This window comes from Ovis canadensis, chromosome 16 (genome assembly GCF_042477335.2).
Source record: "Ovis canadensis isolate MfBH-ARS-UI-01 breed Bighorn chromosome 16, ARS-UI_OviCan_v2, whole genome shotgun sequence".
NCBI lineage: Eukaryota > Metazoa > Chordata > Mammalia > Artiodactyla > Bovidae > Ovis > Ovis canadensis.
This window is the reverse complement of record NC_091260.1, coordinates 77409618-77429509: the sequence shown is the minus strand read 5'-3', so window position 1 is coordinate 77429509 and position 19892 is coordinate 77409618. Positions and strand designations below refer to the sequence as shown.

Below are 19892 nucleotides of genomic sequence, written 5' to 3'. Positions count from 1 at the left end.
GCATAGTCATAGACTCTGGGGTCTGTCTGCCTTTTTCCAGATGCTGAGGGTATTGGTGGTTATAACTCTCAGGTGAGAGAATCTAACACGGCCAAGGGTCCTGCCGCTACAGAGCTCCCCTTGTGACCAGCTGCGGTCTTCATGGGGCCTACAGCACAGCACACCCAGCTCCCTGCCTTCCCCTCATCCCCCCTGTAGATGCTCAGAACCCTCTCCATACTTCCTGCACACAATCTCACTGTCAGAGTGGTCGCCCTGACCAACCAGAACAGACTCAGGTTTTGCTCCTAGAAAAAAAAGTCCCATTAAAAAAGGTATACGTTGCCATCATTGGAAGCTGCAGACTTATTTAGATGACAAAAACTCTGTCAAAGCTCCAAGCCTTCCTTGACATTCTACCTTACTGCTGAGCTAGTTCGAGTTTTGTCTCTCTCTGTTCCTTCCTCCTTCCCAAAAAATTAGAATTCAGAAGGGGTGTAGACATTCATGTGTTCACTTTAACTATAAAATTAAACCAGATTTTCTTGATTGATAGGAAGTGTGACTTGGCCCCAGTTTGATAATAGAGTCTGACTTAGCTAATTACCTTATACTGTGGATTTATTTCCATAAATTGAATGCCCTTAATCTGTAGCTCCAAGATAATGACAAATTTAAATGATGTGATATAAGAGCATTTAATCAAAGATATTATATTTGACAAATGTATTGAATTAGCAATATTTTGAATTCCCCAACACTTTCTGAGTCTATTAAGTTAAACAATAACAAAGATAAATGAAGAGCGGGTTTAACTTAGAGTCATTAGATCAGTCTTTGCAGAGGCTTTCTGATGTACTTTGCACTAATTGAGGAGGTACTTGACATCAGTGGCTGCGCCAAAAAAAAAAAAAAAATCAGTTTGCAAGTTAGGTGGTTTCCACTTTTCTTCTTCCAACAAAACTGAGGCCAACATAAACAAGTTATCAACTGATAAAGGGCATTAAAAACAATTTCTGGTGTCAGATTACCATAGTTTTGGCAGATAACTTCAAAGGAATATGTAAGCTAATAAGCCCTTGCTGCTAGAAAACCAAATATTTGCTGCGAACTGGCCTTGTTCACTTGGCTTCTCACGACTGTCTCTTTCCTTTGACAGTACCAGGGGCTCCCAGTGGATAGAAGTCAGTGAGTGCTATGGTTCCTCCCTCCTGACCCTGCAGTGAGGTGGTTTATAAGGATGAAGATCAAATCTGGTGACACCCATAAAATGACAGCATGGCCTGTTTTTGCCAATGATGGAGCCCTAGCTTCCTATCCCTCAGGCACGCTGAAGTGTGCACTCATGAGAGGTCCCCGTCAAGCAGACGGGATGCTCCTGGCAGGTGAGCATCGTTTCCGTTACCGTGACAGACACGATCCCCAAGGCAGGCAAGGACTGAGATGCAGGTACAGTGTATCGACTCATGCATTCTTGGATCCCCCATAAGTCGCCAACCAAAAATTATCACTAACAGCTCATATACCAGTAAGTGACACTCTCATGTGGATTTGGAAAGCCATACACACTTTTAGAGGGGCTTCCCAGATGGCACAGTGGTAACGAATCTGTCTGCCAGAGCAGGAGGTGTGGGTTTGATCCCTGAGTCGGGAAGATCGCCTGGAGAGGGAAATGGCAGCCCACTCCAGTATTCTTGCCTGGAAAATCCCATGGACGGAAGAGCCTGGTGGGCTACAGTCCATGGGGTCACAAAGAGTCAAACACAGTGGAGCATTAAGATATTGAAATATACACTTTAAGAAGCAGGGTCCTCTGAGTGTAAGCAGCACTGTAGGATAGCTTTGGTAGTTTCAGAAATGGCCCCTAGAGTCAATATTCCTGAATCTGTAAAGGACCGGTCTAGGGTAACAACTAAAGCTCCCACGTCCACACAGGTACCTGCAATGGGCCAGCTGCCAATCACAATGCTTATACTTGGACAGTGTGGTTTTGGGATGCTCTGTCTCCATAGCAAGCTACTCACCTGCCCTCTAAAAGAATGGTGATAAACTAGATACCCTTCATATACTTGCAAGTTGTCATTGAATTCTCTTTTCACCAAAAGCTTCAAATGTTACAGACATTTCTGTTACCTCACTATTTGAATGTGTGAATGGAATTTAAATACCACAGAGATTTGATAGTCACCTTTGCATTTAAAAAATTGATGAGCAGAGTCTAATTTACCATTCAGAAACTGTATGCTTTTCCTTCTTCTAATATTTTGCATACTCGAAACACTTTTCCCAGTCTAACAATGAACACATGGATAGGTTTAGATTCACCTAAACATATAAAGAGGCTTAGAATCTGATTTTCAATTTTTTTAATTTAGTTGATTTACGATATCATGTTCCTTTTAGTTATATAGCACAGTGACTCAGTTATACAAATCTATGCAAAGGAGGCATATATATATGTGTATTGCAAATTAGGTTTTTAATTTAAAATCTCCCCCCACAGATCCTGTCATTTTTAAGTGGTCAACGTCTCTATCTTTTTGTGACCTTTCTCTTCAATAGGGAAGGCATGTATCGGTAGTGATTTCCCAAATGCCTGGACAAGCTGGGTTTACACTTGCATTTTAGCCCAAGCGTCAGGAGGGACGCACCTGGAGCAGTTCGCGATCTCCATGCGGGGGCCCTGGCACTGCCAGCCACCACACTGGGGGGCCGGGCTGTCGCAGGAGCGGGTGCGACAGAGGCAGGATCCCACGGCGCTTCCGTCTGTGTGTGTGCAGGGCGTCCACGGAGACCACGCACCAAAGTGCCCATCCACGGTGAGATTCCTCACCTAGGAAGCAGATATAGGCAAGGATGTCAGAAAGGGTTAAGGCTGCAAACATAGTAAGAGAAAAAAATGAGATCTCCCAGGAGACCCTCAGAGCTTCTTTGGAATATCTCAAATTGCAATCAAAACGAGAGAAAGGGGAAGTATTTCTAAGAAAAGCAGTAAAGGCCACGGGTGGAGACAGGGATGGAGTGGAGGAGAGGAGGGGGAGGAAGGAGGTGGAGGGCAGGAGGGAACAGACAGAAAGGAGGAGAGGGAGGGGAAGGTGCTAATGACCTGTCAAACCATGGCAGGGTTGTCCACTCTAGTTCTTATTTATTTATTTATTTTAATTGGAGGCTAATTACTTTACAATATTGTAGTGATTTTTGCCATACACGGACATGAGTCAGCCATGGGTGTACATGTGTTCTCCATCCTGAACCCCCCTCCCAACCTCCCTCTCCATCCCCTCCCCTTAGGGTCATCCCAGTGCACCAGCCCTGAGTGCCCTGTCTCATGCATCGAACCTGGACTGGCGATCTGTTTCACACATGATAATATACATGTTTCAACGCTATTCTCTCAGATCATCCCACCCTCGCCCTCTCCCAGAGAATCCAAAAGTCTAGTTCCTCTTGTTGCGTTGCTGTTTTTCATAAGAAAACATCTTGTATTTGCGAGGAAGCCATGTAAAGCTTATTATGAGTAAGTGTAAGTGTAAGTACAATTTTAGGAATCAAATTAGGACTTTCCTGTGGCTCAGATGGAAAAGCATCTGCCTACAATGTAGGAGACCTGGGTTTGATTGCTGGGTCAGGAAGATCCCCTGGAGAAGGAAATGGCAACCCACTGCAGTACTCTTGCCTGGAAAATCCCATGGATGGAGGAGCCTGGGTAGGCTACAGTCCATGGGGTTGCAAAGAGTCAGTTACGACTGAGTGACTTCACTTTCACTTTTAGGAACCAAGAATAAAGGACATCCTCTCTCCTCTTCTAAACACGCCAGAACAGAATGGAGCAGAATAGGCTGTAACTATTGAAGCTAAAGGCAAAGGAGAAAAGGAAAGATATACGCATCTGAATGCAGAGTTCCAAAGAATAGCAAGGAGAGATAAGAAAGCCTTCCTCAGTGATCAGTGCAAAGAAATAGAGGAAAACAATAGAATGGGAAAGACTAGAGATCTCTTCAAGAAAATTAGAGATACCAAGGGAAACTTTCATGCAAAGATGAGCACAATAAAGGACAGAAATGGTATGGACCTAACAGAAGCAGAAGATATTAAGAAGAATACACAGAATACACAATGCAAGAATACACAGAAGAACTGTACAAAAAAGATCTTCATGACCCAAATGATCATGATGGTGTGATCACTCACCTATAGTCAGACATCCTGGAATGTGAACTCAAGTGGGTCTTAGAAAGCATCACTACAAACAAAGCTAGTGAAGCTGATGGAATTCCAGTTGAGCTATTTCAAATCCTAAAAGATGACGCTGTGAAAGTGCTGCACTCAATATGCCAGCAAATCTGGAAAACTCAGCGGTGGCCTCAGGACTGGAAAAGGTCAGTTTTCATTCCAATCCCAAAGAAAGGCAATGCCAAAGAATGCTCAAACTACTGCACAATTGGCCTCATCTCACAAGCGAGCAAAGTAATGCTCAAAATTGTCCAAGCCAGGTTTCAACAGTACATGAACTGTAAACTTTCAGATGTTCAAACTGGATTTAGAAGAGGCAGAGGAACCAGAGATCAAATTGCCAACATCCACTGGATCATCAAAAAAGCAAGAGCATTCCAGAAAAATATCTACTTCTACTTTATTGACTATGCCAAAGCCGTTGACTGTGGATCACAACAAACTGTGGAAAATTCTTAAAGAGATGGGAATACCAGAGCATATCACCTGTCTCCTGAGATATCTGTATGCAGGTCAGGAAGCAACAGTTAGAACTGGAAAAACAGACTGGTTCCAAATCGGGAAAGGGGTACATCAAGACTGTATATTGTCACCCTGTTTATTTAACTTATTTGCAGAGTATATCATGTGAAATGCTGGGCTGGATGAAGCACAAGCTGGAATCAAGATTGCCAGGAGAAATATCAATAACCTCAGATATACAGATGATACCACCCTTTCTTATGGCAGAGAGCAAAGAACTAAAGAGCCTCTTGATGAAAGTGAAAGAGGAGAGTGAAAAAGTTGGCTTAAAACTCAACATTCAGAAAACTAAGATCATGGTATCCAGTCCCATCACTTCATGGCAAATAGGTGGGGAAACAATGGGAAGAGTGATAGACTTTTTTATTTTGGGAGGCTCTAAAAGTCACTGCAGATGGTCACTGCAGCCATGAAATTAATAGATGCTTGCTCCTTGGAAGAAAAATTATGACCAACCTAGATAACATTTTAAAAAGGAGACAGGACTTTATCAACAAAGGTCCATCTAGTCAAAGCTATAGTTTTTCTAGTAGTTATGTATGGACATGAGAGTTGGATTATAAAGAAAGCTGAGCACCAAAGAATTGATCCTTTTGAATTATGGTGTTGGAGAAGACTGTTGAGAGTCCCTTGGACTGCAAGGAGATCCAACCAGTCAATCCTGAAGGAAATCACTCCTGAATATTCATTGGAAGGACTGATGCTAAAGCTGAAACTCCAATACTTTGACCACCTGATACGAAGAACTTACTCATTGGAAAAGACCCTGATGCTGGGAAAGATTGAAGGTGGGAGGAGAAGGGGACAGCAGAGGATGAGATGGTTGGATGGTATTGCTGACTCAATGGACATGAGTTTGAGTAGACTCCGGGAGTTGGTGATGGACAGGGAGGCCTGGCATGCTGCAGTCCGTGGGGCTGCAAAGAGTCAGACACGACTGAGCGACTGAACTGACTGACTGGTTGAATATCCAATTCTTCTTGTTCTCTGAGTTTCTCACGTGAGTAGAAGATCCTGCCACCCCTTGACTGACAAGGCATTAGCATACTCCCCTTTCCCTCCTCCTCTTTCTTTTCTTCTGTCCCTTTCTCGTGATGTCACTTATATGTGGAATCTTAAAAAATAATGGCACAAATGAACCTATTTACAAAACAGAGTCACAGAGGCAGAAAACATACTTATGGTTAGAGGGGGAGGGGGACATGGAGGAGGGATAAATTGGGAGATGGGGGTTGATACAGACACACTAATAATAAATAGATAACTTATAAGGACCTATTTTATAGCACAGGGAACTCCGCTCAGTAGTCTGTGATGATCTATAAAGAATCTGAAAAATGAATGACTGATTGAATATCCAACTCTGATTCACTTCATTGTACACCAGAAGCTAACACTACACTCCAATAAAAATTAATTGAAAAAAGAAAATTAAAAAAAAAGAACTGAAGTTAAAACTCACACATATACAACTCTTGCATTTTTATGTTCCTTAAAAGATTGAAAGATTGGTCAACTAGTTTGATTTAAGATCTGGCTTGGTCTAAAAAAGTCATTTCAAACTGACATTTCATTTACAAATTAAAAGAGTGCCTATTAAGCAACCAGATATGTCCTAATTGTTAAGCACATCCCAGTCAAATCCGTATTGTGTCCACTCTCCTAGAGTTTATGAGCTGGCATGGAGGAGCTGGACCCATAATTATTACTGTAAATAAATCCAATGATGCATCTCAGAGTAGGGGGTGTGGACGAGGATGGGGGGCTTCCAGCAAGCTGGCGGGATCTGGAGGGATGGTGACGATGGAGGCTCCTGGGGAAGGGGTCTGCTGGGGCTGTGGAGGCAGAGGGCAGCCTGAGTGATGACTGGGGCAGGGTACTGCCACATGTGTGGGCACCAGGCTGCTGCCCCTGGGCCAGGAGGAAGCGGCCCAGAGGAAGCAAAGCTGAGAGCTGAGCTAGAAGCTTCAGCAGGGTCAGAGCAGAGGGCGGAAGGGGTGTGTGGACGCCCTGTGGTGTAGATGCTCTGCGACGTGGATGCTGAGAGCCCTAAGGGAGGGGCCTCGATGGTCCCTCGACCCATGGAGACTAGTCCAGGGCAGGTGGAACCACATCATGTCAGCTCAAATCTGACAAGGGGATCTTGCCAGAAGCTAGTGAGTCCCAAGATTTGAGACTCACGGGACCCAGACTTCAGATCACCCAGCCCTCAGAAGGAATCTCCCCTCTGCAAATGGACAGAAGGCATAGAGTCCAAACCTCTTGAATTTAACATGGGGAAACTGTGCATTTCTTAGAAAATATGATAGATGAAGAGATGAGGTTACATATAAGGTGGTCTGGTGGCTAAGAATCCTAGCTCCCAATGCAGGGGCCCTAGGTTCGATCCGTGGTCAGGGAGCGAGATCCCATAACTTGCAACTAAGATCCAGCATAGCCAAATAAATAAATATTAAATATATATATATATATATATATATATATATATATATATATATATATCCAAGTGAGTTTTATTTCTGCAGTCATGCCTCCAAATACAACAGGCAAGAGTAACCACTGCTGGTGGTTTAGTTGCTGAGTCGTGTCCGACTCTTTGCGACCCCATGGACTGTAGCCCACCCAGGCTCCTCTGTCCATGGAATTCTCTAGGCAAGAATACTGGAGTGGGTTGTCATTTCCTTCCCCAGGGGATCTTCCTGACCCAGGTCTGCTGCATTGCAGGCAGACTCTTTACTGACTGAGCCACCAGGGAAGCCCAGCATGAACTGTGTCCATTTCCTCTGACCCGGCTGCTTGCTTGTCTCCAGCTGCCACAGTGATGTCTATGTCCCTGCTTATCCACACCCCAAGGCTTTATACCCACTTGCCACACCTGGCTCTTTCTATAAGATGCAGTCAAAAGGGAGAGGGGAAACCTGCCTGATCCTTTGGATTCTGAGTAATTCACGGGATCCTACACAAATGAGTGAAGGTACAAAGGCAGATATTTCCTGAGAGGAAAATATCCCCGTTTCTAAGGTCCCTGTAACCTACTGTCCCACCAGGATTAAAAAAAAAAAAAAAACAAACGCAACTCCTACTCTCACCATGCTTCAAACTGTGGTGTTGGAGAAGACTCTTGAGCCTCCCTTGAGCTTCAAGGAGATCGAACCAGCACATCCTAAAGGAAATCAACCCTGAATATTCTTTGGAAGGACTGAGGACTGATGTTGAAGCTGAAGCTCCAATACTTTGGCCACCTGATGCTGGGAAAGACTGAGGGCAGGAGGGGAAGGGGGTGGCAGAGGATGAGATAGTTGGATGGCATCACTGACCCAATGAACATGAGTTTGAGGAAGCTCCAGGAGATAGTGAAGGACAGGGAAGCCTGGTGTGCTGCAGTTAATGGGATTGCAAAGAGTCGGACAACTTAGAGACTGAATAACGACAAACTCTAACCATAAGGACACTTCAGTGTTTCTTAGAAACAGAATCCTACGTAACCTTAATTCCCTTTTCTTTCTTTCACAGTAGATTTCGGTAATACCTGTCTGGCTATCTGAACATAACATGTGGATGACAAGGGGGTCACCAATCACTTAGTCTACCAATCAGCCACTGCTTTGGGAGATGTTGCTGGCTGGGGATGGCACTGATCACCAGACAAGGGAAAATCTCAGAAGTACTGGATTTAAGTCCAAATTTATTTCCCAATGTAGTTTCAGAATCTTGTGTAAAACCTTTAGTCTGTGGTCTACTGTACTGATGTCTAAATAAAGAGCTCTAGGGTTAATCATTGCTAAAGACTCCTTTCACTCAAAGATGTTAATTACACAGCAACCAGGGAAGAATCTATTATTTTAATACATTAAGGTGCTTATTTGATCTACTTTATTTTGTTAATCACTGCAGCATGTATTTTGAAAAAGAGACTCATTGTATGACATACTGTGCTACTAACTATGTGTCCAGATAGTATTCTTGCTTGGAGAACCCCATGGACGGAAGAGACTGGCAGGCCACAGTCCATAGGATCGCAAAGAGTTAGCATGACTGAAGTGATTTAGCATGCACCTACATACCACACAGAGTGTGGATGACATTTACACATAAATCAAGCCCAGGTAGATTTCCTTGGTAGCTCAGATTAAAGAATCTGCCTGCCAATGCAGGAGGCTCGAGTTTGATCCCTGGGTCAGGAAGATCCCCTGGAGAAAGGAATGGCTACCCACTCCAGTATTCTTGCCTGGAGAGTTCCAGGAACAGAGGAACCTGGAAGGCTGCAATCCACGCAGTCGTAAAGATTCAGACACAACTGAGTGACTAACACTTTCACTTTCACCCTTGTTAAGCAACACTGCAAGTTAGGACATATACATTACTTGAATCACTCTAGGTATATAAATTTAGATCTAACTTTAGTACTTGAAATCTCTTATACTGAGTAAAATGCTTACATTACAATAATATAAGCAAAAAGAACATTAATCAATATGTCAATTAACTAATATCCTGTCTCCTGGATAGGAGATATCCATAAACATTTTTATATAGGGAACTTTGAGTGGAAAATAGGTCTCTGTCTTTACTCGGGTCCATAAAGTCAAACCTTTCTTTTATTTCAGTCAAAAATTTAAAATAATAATATAAATTACATCTTAATTGCTTTTAAAAATACTTCTCTAAGCCTGATCTACATCAATGCTAATCATTTCATCTAGCTCATTTCTTTCTAAGAGATTTTTTTAAAGATATGTATAAATAATTAAAACAAGAGTTGGGTAATATAGGAGTTCCCAAATTCTGCCTGGCAACTTACATAAATCAGAAAATACACGTTTTGCTTTCCTTAGCTTTGCTCAAGTGATACAATTTATTATTGTCTGTTGTTGGATGCTTTTCATATTCTTATCAAAAGTGTATCTTGGTAAACAACCAATTACATTGGATGAGATGGGAGAGATGGTTGTGCGTAATGAAATCACCTCAAATCGGGGGGGGGGGGAATACCAAAGCCTTCTTAAGTGTGTTTTAGGGACAGTGAATCAGAGATCACGTCTCAGCCACATTTTCCAAAAAGAGCTGGTGGAGGGGCAGCTCTGAAACCAGGGTAGGTCCACATCATCCCCTGACCTTTCCTGAGTTTGTACCAGAAGCTGTCCTCTCAGCAGAAAGAAGCAACTTTAGTGATAACCCTCTGGTCACTTCTTAAATATCCAGTCACCTTCATTTTCTGACCATAGAAACATACTAGATGTACTTGTTACAAACTAAGTGGGTGAGTGTGTATTTCCCATTATGTAATTAAGCATGTCCCAGATAGCCACTGAAACACCCTTGAGCCCTGGACCAATGACTTTATTGCTTAAGAAGAACCGCTGTTATCTTCTGCCCCCCTTTTAAGCATTAAAACAGTAAGGTCAAACTTCTGCAAGAAAATGTGCTGATTCTTCTAAAGTGCATGTCTGAACTTTTAAAGCTACATGTCATATAGCACACTTTGTGTTTTCTTTAGCTGCAAAGAATTTAAAGGGAACACCTCTGTGCTTGTACAGTGTGGTTCAGACAGAAGAAAGGACTTCACACAGACAGTGGCATGTTTGAACCAGTTTCATAAGACACTGCAGAGGCATTGGCTCCTAAATTCAGAGATCTGAAGCTAAAGAACAAAAAGGACTGGCAGCTCAGCCCACCCCCTTCAAGGCTTTGCTGAGAGCCTGGATGCAGTGATGTACCCTCCTTTAGAGGGAAAAGCCTACAGTTTGTGCCAACAATTGGGGAATGACACTGGTTTAATCACCTTAGCCTTCCTCCGGTCACTCTGCCTTCTTGTCTCACTTACAAACTGAAGGACAGCCTTTGTGACATGTGGCTTAGATAATGCAAAGAGCAGGTTCCTTGATAGGAAATGGACTGACTGTTCCGATGCCTCCAGCTGTTTGGAACTGAAGGACTATCACGGATTTAACGTAAGGGACAGTGTCCCTGCTTTCTCACCTCTCTTGCAGGGTGAGGCCAGGGCTGATAAGAATGCACACGGGCAGTGAGGTGACAGCCAAGGGACTTACCTAAGCCCTAAATGTGCTGAACTTAATAGCTGTTGCTCATATTCTCCAAGGACAGAGAAATAGAACTTGGAATGGCTTAGCTGACGGCTCTGAAGACAAAGGAGAAGAAAGGCCGGATTGGGCAGGTGAGGACCCAGATACACATAACGGCAAAGGCAATAGTGGAATCTGTGTTCTTGGATTCAGAGTCTGACTGGAGTTTCTCCACATTCCACAGGGTTCCCGGGGGAGTGTACTTTAGGGTGTTTCTCCCAGGAATTCCCTGACCCTGAGCAGTAGCGAAGACACTGTGCCACACGGGGTTCCATCATACTATCCTTTAGTTTGTTTAAAAGCTGTTTCCCCGCTTCTGGAATTATAGCTCCCAGGAGATATGGATGGGTGTGGAAGATACTATTTTATTAATATTAATGCTAGAAAGGGCAAAATAGTCCACACCAAACTCTGGAGACAAAAAATCCAAGAATTAACAGAGATGTTACATTTCACTTGGAAACCAGCACTATTTTCTCTTAAGAGCATATGTGTGTGTGTATGTTCAGTCATGTCCAGCTCTTTGCAATCCCATGGATTGTAGCCCATGAGTCTCCCTGTCTATGGGATTTTCCAGGCAAGAATACTGGAGTGGGTTGCCTTTTCCTGCTCCAGGGATTCTTCCCGACCCAGGGATCAAACTCTCATCTCCTGTGTCTCCTGCATTAGCAGGTGGATTCTTTTCTCTTTTTTTCCCCCTGAAATTTATGTATATTTAATTGGAGGATAATTGCTTTACAATGTTGTGTTGGTTTCTGCCACACATCCCCATGAATCAGCCACAGGTATACAGAGGTCCCCTCCCTCCCACCTCCCAGCCAATCCCACCCCACCCCTCTAGGTTGTCACAGAGCACGGAGTTTGGGCTCCCTGGGTTACACAGCAAATTCCCACTGGCTAACTATTTTCCATATGGAAATGTACATGTTTCCATGCTACCCTGTCATGGAAACAGTTTGCCCCACCCTCTCCTTCCCCTGACTGTGTCCACAAGTCTGTTCCCTATGACTGCATTTCCACTGCTTCCCTGCAGATAGGTTCATCAGTACCATCTTTCTAGAATCCATAATCGTAGTGTTATTCACTCAGTCGTATCCAACTCCTTGGACCCCAAGGACTGCAGCTCACCAGGCTCCTCTGTCCGTGGGATTCACCAGGTAAGAATATTGGACAGGATTGCCATTCCCTTCTCTAGAGGATCTTCATGATGCAGAGACTGAAACTGGGTCTCTTGCATTGCAGACAGATTCTTTATCATTTGAGCTACAGGGAAGTCCTCTAGATTTCTTATGTATGTGTTAATATATGATATTTGTTTTTCTTTTTGACTTACTTCACTCTGTATAATAGGCTCTAAGTTCATTCACCTCATTAGAACTGACTCAAATGCATCCCTTTATATGGCTGAGTAATATTCCATGATATATATGTACCACAGCTTCTTTATCCTTTCATCTGTCGATGGACAGCTAGCTATTGTAAATAGTGCTGGCAGGCAGATTCTTGAGCCACCAGCGATGCCCCATCTCTTAAGACATTTCTTTTAAAAACAGACAGCAATTGATGGCAGCATCCTGTGTGGCTTGGTGCAGGAAGAGCTGGATGCGTTAAGAAAGCACAGACCAGATTTCTGAGGAAGGTTCTCATACAAAAAGGAATGGAGGCCACAGAAGGGTGGGTTGGGACTGCGGGTTAGGACCACTGGGGCCCCAGGGATGGTGCTTCCAGAGCTGGGGACCCGGACACTCACAGGACAGGTGGCGATGCTCTGTTCCCACTGTGTCATGCTCAGGCTCTCCTCCAGGCTCGTGCACTTCTTCATCACCACGTCCCAGCCACAGTACGGGTCCTGGGCCCCAATGCAGGCACTGAAAACACACACCAAAGGGTCATCAGAAAGGCAGGTTAAGCTGGAACAAAAAGGGTAAGCTGAGAGTTGAGCCTTAGGACTTGATGTAGGAACTAGTTATGTGAAACAAAAGCTTCCATCTGCACATTAGAGAACAGAGCTAACTGCATACAGCAGTAAGTATCTAATTTAAATTAAATGAATTAATTTTAGTTGAAATGTCTATTTTTTTCTAAGATATAGAAAATGACTATCGGTGCTAACATGGTGACTTTTGGTGTTATGAATGATCTAAAGTCAAACATTTGCTCAAGAATACTAGTTATCACCTCCACCGCCACCACAACCAACATCATCCCATGAATAATAGGTGCCGGGGTCCAGCCCCGGTGGATCCAGGGAATTCGAAGCGGGGATGGAGTTGGCGATTAGGAAAGAATTATTTAACTAGAGATATAAAGAGAGATTAGGAAAGAATAGTGTAGTAGGAAAATTAGTGGAGAAAAGATGCTGAATAACTTGTAACCAATAAAACCCCAAGACAAGGGGGTTTGCACCACCTACGTAGGCCACAGGTATCTTCCCGGTCTCCCAGAGGAGCGGAGACACAAAGTGCCTCCCCGTTCAGATCTTAGAAGCCCAGGCAAAATTAGTAGGCCTGGTGAGCCTCCGTGCTCCAGATGGGAATTCAGCCAGAAAAGAAGAGAATGAGAAAAGATGACACGAGGGAAACCAGTCTTTCCAGGAACTGGTCCGTTTCTTTATTTTCCAAGGCCACTTTTATACTTTAAGTCATACATAGAGATAAATGGAAAATACAAAGTCACACGGGGTCAGCAGTCCTGACCCTTATTGAAACCACGCTTTCTTTCTGCATTCCTTCCAATACACAAAGTTCTCAGGTGATTTACATCATTTTCTGGCCAAGAGGCCTGCTAACATTTTATGACCCTTTCTGATGATGATTAGTCAACCAGAAAACTTGTTTTCTCCAAAGGCAATTTTTCTTAAGTCAGGCACCACCCTCTGAAGGTACCAGATAAACTTGCATTCCTACAGGGCAAAGGTGCAGTGGGCTATAATCAGGAAAAGAATTTAGTCTAAGGTCTAACATGATTAATATCAAGGTTAATACTTATTTCTCCTATATGCTAGTTATATCAATTAGTGTGTATAAGGGGCAAGGGATATGGAGGCTTAGCAGCAAATATTGGCTCAACAATGAAACCCTCCACTGGTATAATTTCTAACTGACCCACTAATACTATACTAATAACTTTCTAACTTCTCAAAAGAATCTGCATTTAGAAAGTTTATGGCATCTCGTGCCTCTCACGGGTGGGAAGCTGTGAACAATCACATGTGGCCAGATAACCCTGTCAGGCAGGCTAGAGGGCCATCAGAGGAGTTTTTGGACTGAAACACTCACACCCAGGAGATTTATTAGCTGGAGCTCTAAGTTAGCTCCTTTTCAGAGAGAGGTAGTGGGGGATAGCCCCCCATAATGTCAGAAGCGTAGGTGAAAACATAATGCAGTAAGGTAGGCTGACTCTGGTTTTGGGGGTAGATGTTCGAGAATGTCCAGGGGGACCCCTGAGGCCTGATCCCGCCTTTGCGTATGTCAGGCCTCCTTCCTCATGACCTTTTCCACGTGCGGGATTCCTCACGTTGGCTCCCGGCATCTAGGCATCACTTGTGATAAGTAAAATTATTGCATCATTGATACACTAACAGCTTTCATAGGAAGGTATTACTATTTTTGCTTTATTTATCATCATAATCATTATCATTACCACCACCATCATCATTACTACATCATCCTCAGCCACTTAATGATAGATATTATTGATTAAACAGACTGTGATCTATAAGATTACTACATCATTTAACCATTTAAACAACTCTAATGAGGAAGGTGTTATTACTTCAACTTTACTGATGAGAAGAAAGTGACACCAACAATTTCTAAAATTTGCCCAAGGACAAATACACCCCCAAACCTGTCACGTGACTGGTTCAAATATAATAAAATAAAGAAGTCTTCCTTTTGAGTAACAGACTTAAAAAATGTATTAAAATTTTCCATTTAATAGTGGTTTAGTATAGCCCTGTCTACAATATTCAATATACTATATCATAAATGCTGTAGACAGTAGATACTTTATTCTAGCTCTGTCTCAATGAAAGAGTTCATATACAACATGGGAATGATTAGATGAAGATTTCTGGCCAACAACAACAGCAACAGATACAATAGAAGGCTGGGAATTCCCTGGCAGCCCAGTGGTTAGGGTTCTGTTCTTCCAGAACAGGAAGAGCAAATTTGATCCTGGCCAGGGAACTAAGATCCTACAAGCCATGGCGTGTGGCCAAAAATAAAAACAAAAAAAATCCAGGGGATGTGGGAAGGGAGGAAGCAGACAGAAGACAGTGAGAGTGCCAGAATGGTACAGAAGATCTTCCTACAGACAAGGAGGCCATTGGACACTTTCTCTTAAGAACCAGGAGGTCAGGGACGCAGGACATGGTATTGAGCAAAGGCAGCGAATACAGCCTGGGAGTGACAAGGTCTACCAAGTTAGAACAGAGCTCACAAGAGACTATGGCCACCTCCAACACTTCAGCCACCTGATATGAAGAGCCAACTCATTAGAAAAGACCCTGATGCTGGGACAGATTGAAGGTGGGAGGAGAAGAGGACAACAGAGGATGAGATGGCTGGATGCCATCACTGACTCAATGGACATGAGTTTGAGCAAGCTCCAGGAGATGGTGAAGGACAGGGAAGCCTGGCATGCTGCAGTCCATGGGGTCGCAAGGAGTTGGGAACAACATAGCAACTGAACAACAACAACAATAAGACACTGAAGATGCTATAGAGTTACAGCTCACTGAGAGTAGGACTACAAGTTCTTACCTAATCATCAAACATGGGGCCAGGGAGGTAGTCTAAATAATAATGTCATTAATATTCATGATATTAAAACCCCTTATTAACAAATCAAATATGCTAACCTTGTAAAGAGTGCTGTTCTAAGAACTTGATCTCTATCTCCTCGTTTAAACCTCATAAAAGCTTTAAATACACTACACCCATTAGCTACTCCACTTAGTCTCATTTTAAAAGGGAAAAAAATAATCAAAGAATAGAACGGAGACAAAGGAGAAGTCCAAGTTCCACAGTTGGGGATGATAATCCAAAGGTAATAAATCAAGCAATAGAGAAAAATATGGCTGGTTAAGTTACTATGCAATTATTGTTTATTAACCAGCCAAAGTTCAAAGGGTTAAAACTGGTGCTTTTCACTGCAGGACCAGGCTGGGTGGAAAGGAGTGTCAGTTACCTTCACCATCACCTCACTGGAACTTTTTGATAAGTGACCCTGTAGTTGTTAAAAGATAAACTGAGGCCTATTAAACTGTTTGGTGGGACTTCCCTGGTGGCTCAGTGGTAAACAAGATGCCTGCCCATGGAGGAGACACAGGTTCAATCTCTGGGTTGGGAAGAGTCCCTAGAACAGGAAATTCTTGCCTGGGAAATTCCATGCACAGAGGAGCCTGGCGGGCTACAGTCCATGCGTTACAAACAGCAGGACACAAGTGAGTGACTGAAGAACAGCAGCAACAAAACTAAACCATTCAAGAGTTTCTTTGAGCAAAGGAGCTAAGAAGGGGTTTTATAGGGAAGATTCCCTGGTGGCTCAGAGGAAAAGGATCTGCCTACAATGCGGGAGATGTGGGTTTGCTCCCTGGGTCAGAAAGATCCCCTGGAGAAGGGAGTGGCTGCCCACTCCAGTCTTTTTGCCTGGAGAATTCCATGGACAGAGGAGCCTGGCGGGCTATAGTCCATGGGGTCACAAAGAGTAGGACACAACTGAACAACTAACACTTTGAGTTGAGAAGCAAGGCAAGAAAGTTATTTGATTGCCTGCAGCTTAAGAGGTACCTTACTTGGGAAAGCCTGGTTGGCTGCTTGCCATCTTGGTCTTAAGTTTTACCTTCTCTGATCCCAGTGGGCTGACCGGGTCAGGCAGGGCCAGCGCCTACTCCTACTGAAACGTCCCTGCCGGATGCTTAGCATACATCTGCTACGTGTTTGATCCTCCTTTCCTGTCGGTGGGAAAAAAGGGCTTCAAGAATTATTTGAGAAGCCTGGATTCGATTTCATGCCCTTTTTTTTTTTTTTTAAATTAAAGCAACATGACCGTGAGGCAAACTTCACCTTCCAAAAAGAAGGAAATTTCACCAAGCCCCTAATTTTGCCTGCAACTTCCCCTTGCAAAGTTGCCTGTAGAACTGAAGCGATGCCACAGGGTTCCAAGGAATACTTAAGCTGCTTTATACGAAAAGCAGCTTATAATAACATCTCTTTCTTCTGATACTACTGATGGTTCTGCAATTTCTTAAACTTATACTTAAAACACTAAAACTTCTCTATAATCATAAGAGCCCATTCATTAAAAATACCATTTATATATAAACATGTTTTCCTCGCAGTAAGTATTTCATACCACAAGGAACATTCTAATGATCTCTACCAATATTCTAAATTACACCTTAAGGAAAACTAGTAATGACTTCCTATTTTTGCAAGGTGGGTCTCTGAAGGAGGTCGTGTCGAAAATCACAGACTCCTTACTAATGCAGCCATTGTGGAAGTGGCTTTTCTTTATTCCACCATGAAAATGTTTTTCTTTCTGTGATGAATCTTTTCAATAATATTTTTTTTTCTTATTTTGTTAAGAACTTTAGATTATTTTCAGCTAACTTATTACTCTGGGGACTGAAAGTATCTGAATTCAGAAAAAAAAAATGTTGGTCAGAATCCATGATTTAATTTGAAAACACATTTATTGAAAAGCATATTTTAGAGCAAATATATATTTAGAGGTAGGCCTTGACTCTGGAAGGATAAACTACTTTCCTTTTTACAGGAAATTTATCTAAATTAAAATTTACATAAATTCTTCCTTTACTTTTTAAAGTTAACAGTTATGCTATTTGTTAAGTAATAGAAAAGAAAGGCATAGTCATCAAAATCTTTCTACTGTATTTCTGGAAAGCTGGTGCTAAATACTGAACATCATCCTCTTGTGTATTAGATTAAGTATCGATGACTTCATCTGGCTTGTTTCCATCACACTAACTGCCATTATGTCAACTTATTTTTGATATTAAGAATTTTTACTGTATCAACAAAATTTATTCATGAAACATGGAATGTCAGAAGTGTTCCCATCATTCATTTCTTCATCACATGCTTAGCACCTGCTGTGAACTGACCTTGAAAGTGATGGGTGTACCAGGCCAACAAAAGAAGACAGTCAGTGTACCGAAGAACTCACCTCTTAGTGAAGGAAATAAACTTGAAACAACAACAACAGCCAGTTGCAAAGGAAACAAAAAAAAAAAAGGAAAAGGGGATGAGGAAGTATGTGGAGAGAGGCATTTAAGCGGGGGCCAATAAGATGACTAGAGTGATCGACACGATACTTTTCAGGGAAAACAGAACAGTTTAGCAGGGAGATCAGCATGAGGCAGCAAGACCAGCTGGGAGAGAGCTTGAGAGTCTAAAGAAACACCCAATAAATGGAGGTGGGGTTTTGGAAGAAGCTTGCTGTGTAGAATCTGCTGAGTGCTCCAGCCTCCCTCCCTCAGGACTTAGGTTTCCTTGTAAATGCTGCATGCATCTTTAAAGTGTTTCCCAAATTCTGCGCAAGAATCAATCACATGTCAAATATCACTATTTATTTGTATTATCATGATGATGATAGTGAGAGAGAGAATAATTTATCGGTTCATGAATGATAGTGCCTTAATTTCTAAGACAATCTCAGGTGCCTTATTCTTAATTACTAAGTCACCATATACTTCAGAATCTGCTTTTACTTTGAGCTGCATTAAAAGCATCACACTACTAAAAATAAGATAAAGACATTCCAGTTAGACAGTAACCTTCCTGAAGAAGGGCTTCCCTCCTGGCTCAGATTGTAAAGAAACTGCCTGCAATGCAGGAGAACCCAGGTTCGATGCCTGGGTTGGAAGACCCCCTGGAGGAGGAAATGGTATCCACTTCAATACTCTTGCCTGGAGAATCCCACGGACAGAGGAGCCTGGTGGTTTATAATCTATTAGGTCCTAAAGAGCTGGACACAACTGAGCAACGAACACTTTCACTTTCTGAAAAATGCATTCTAAGACATCCACAAACTCCTCAACTGGGAAATCTAACTGGAACATATTTTTTCCCCCAGTTTCCTCTTCTATAAAACTGGAATAATAATGCTCACCTCACTCAGCTGTTCTGAAGATTAAATTACATCATGTAGTTAAGAAAAAAAATCAACCAAACAGAGCAAAGTATTTTGAGATGGGATGTACATAGCTGTTCTACTTAATGCATCCATGTGTCCTCAGTCATGTCCAACTCTTTGCAACCCCATGGACTATATAGCCTGGCAGGTTCCTCCGTCCATAGAATTTTCCAAGCAAGAATAGTGGAGTGGGTTGCCATCGCCTACTCCACGGGGTCTTCCTGACCCAGGGATTGAAACTTTGTCTCTTGTTCTCTTGCACTGGCACGTGGATTCTTTACCACTGGTGCCACCTGGGAAGCCCTTTATCCTTAACCTCTAAATATAATTACAAATTAATATATACGGTTGATTTTTGAGAGCGTCTGAAAACATTGTATTCCAAAAATACTAACTTGGGGCCTTTATTTAATAAGGGGATGTGTCATACCAGGATGTGTTCCTTTGGGTATTTCAGCTACACATTTGGGTCAGTTTATAATGATTTTTTAGCTACTAGCATATGCTCGCACAGTGCCGTGGTTTGAAGGCACAAGAACCAGGAATGAACTTGCAGCCCAGTGAGGGAGGAAGACCATGGTCATGATCATTGCTTGACACCAGAGTTGATGATTTTTAAGTAAGAAGTCCAGACAACCAGAGCTACAGGAGTCAGAGGACAGAGCTGTGGCCCAAATGAGTTCCAGGAAGTTGGCCCTTGAATGAAGCTGGGGATTAGCTGAGTAAGAAGAACATCCCTCGTCCTTACGGCTCTGGGAAGGACAACACAGAGTCACGTGCCCATGGCAAGATCAGGGAGGTGAGCCAAGCAGCTTGGCTGGGCCGAAGTTTCCTCAAGATTCCAGAGAAGCGTAGTGATGAAATTAAAACAGTGCTTTGCTTAAGCATGAGGAATTTGTCCATGGTGTATTG

At 42.8% G+C, this 19892-nt stretch overlaps 1 protein-coding gene across 1 annotated transcript in view; it reads right to left on the bottom strand.

Moving 5' to 3' along the window:
- The window catches only part of SEMA5A (semaphorin 5A), a 549553-nt gene that overhangs the window by 86785 nt on the left and 442876 nt on the right, over positions 1-19892 (bottom strand). Inside the window, exons 13-14 of the mRNA XM_069556145.1 lie at positions 12568-12685; positions 2631-2812 (exon numbers count right to left, since the gene is read on the bottom strand). Of these exons, the coding sequence (XP_069412246.1) occupies positions 2631-2812; positions 12568-12685 (300 nt within the window). The remainder of the gene's footprint in view (positions 1-2630; positions 2813-12567; positions 12686-19892) is intronic.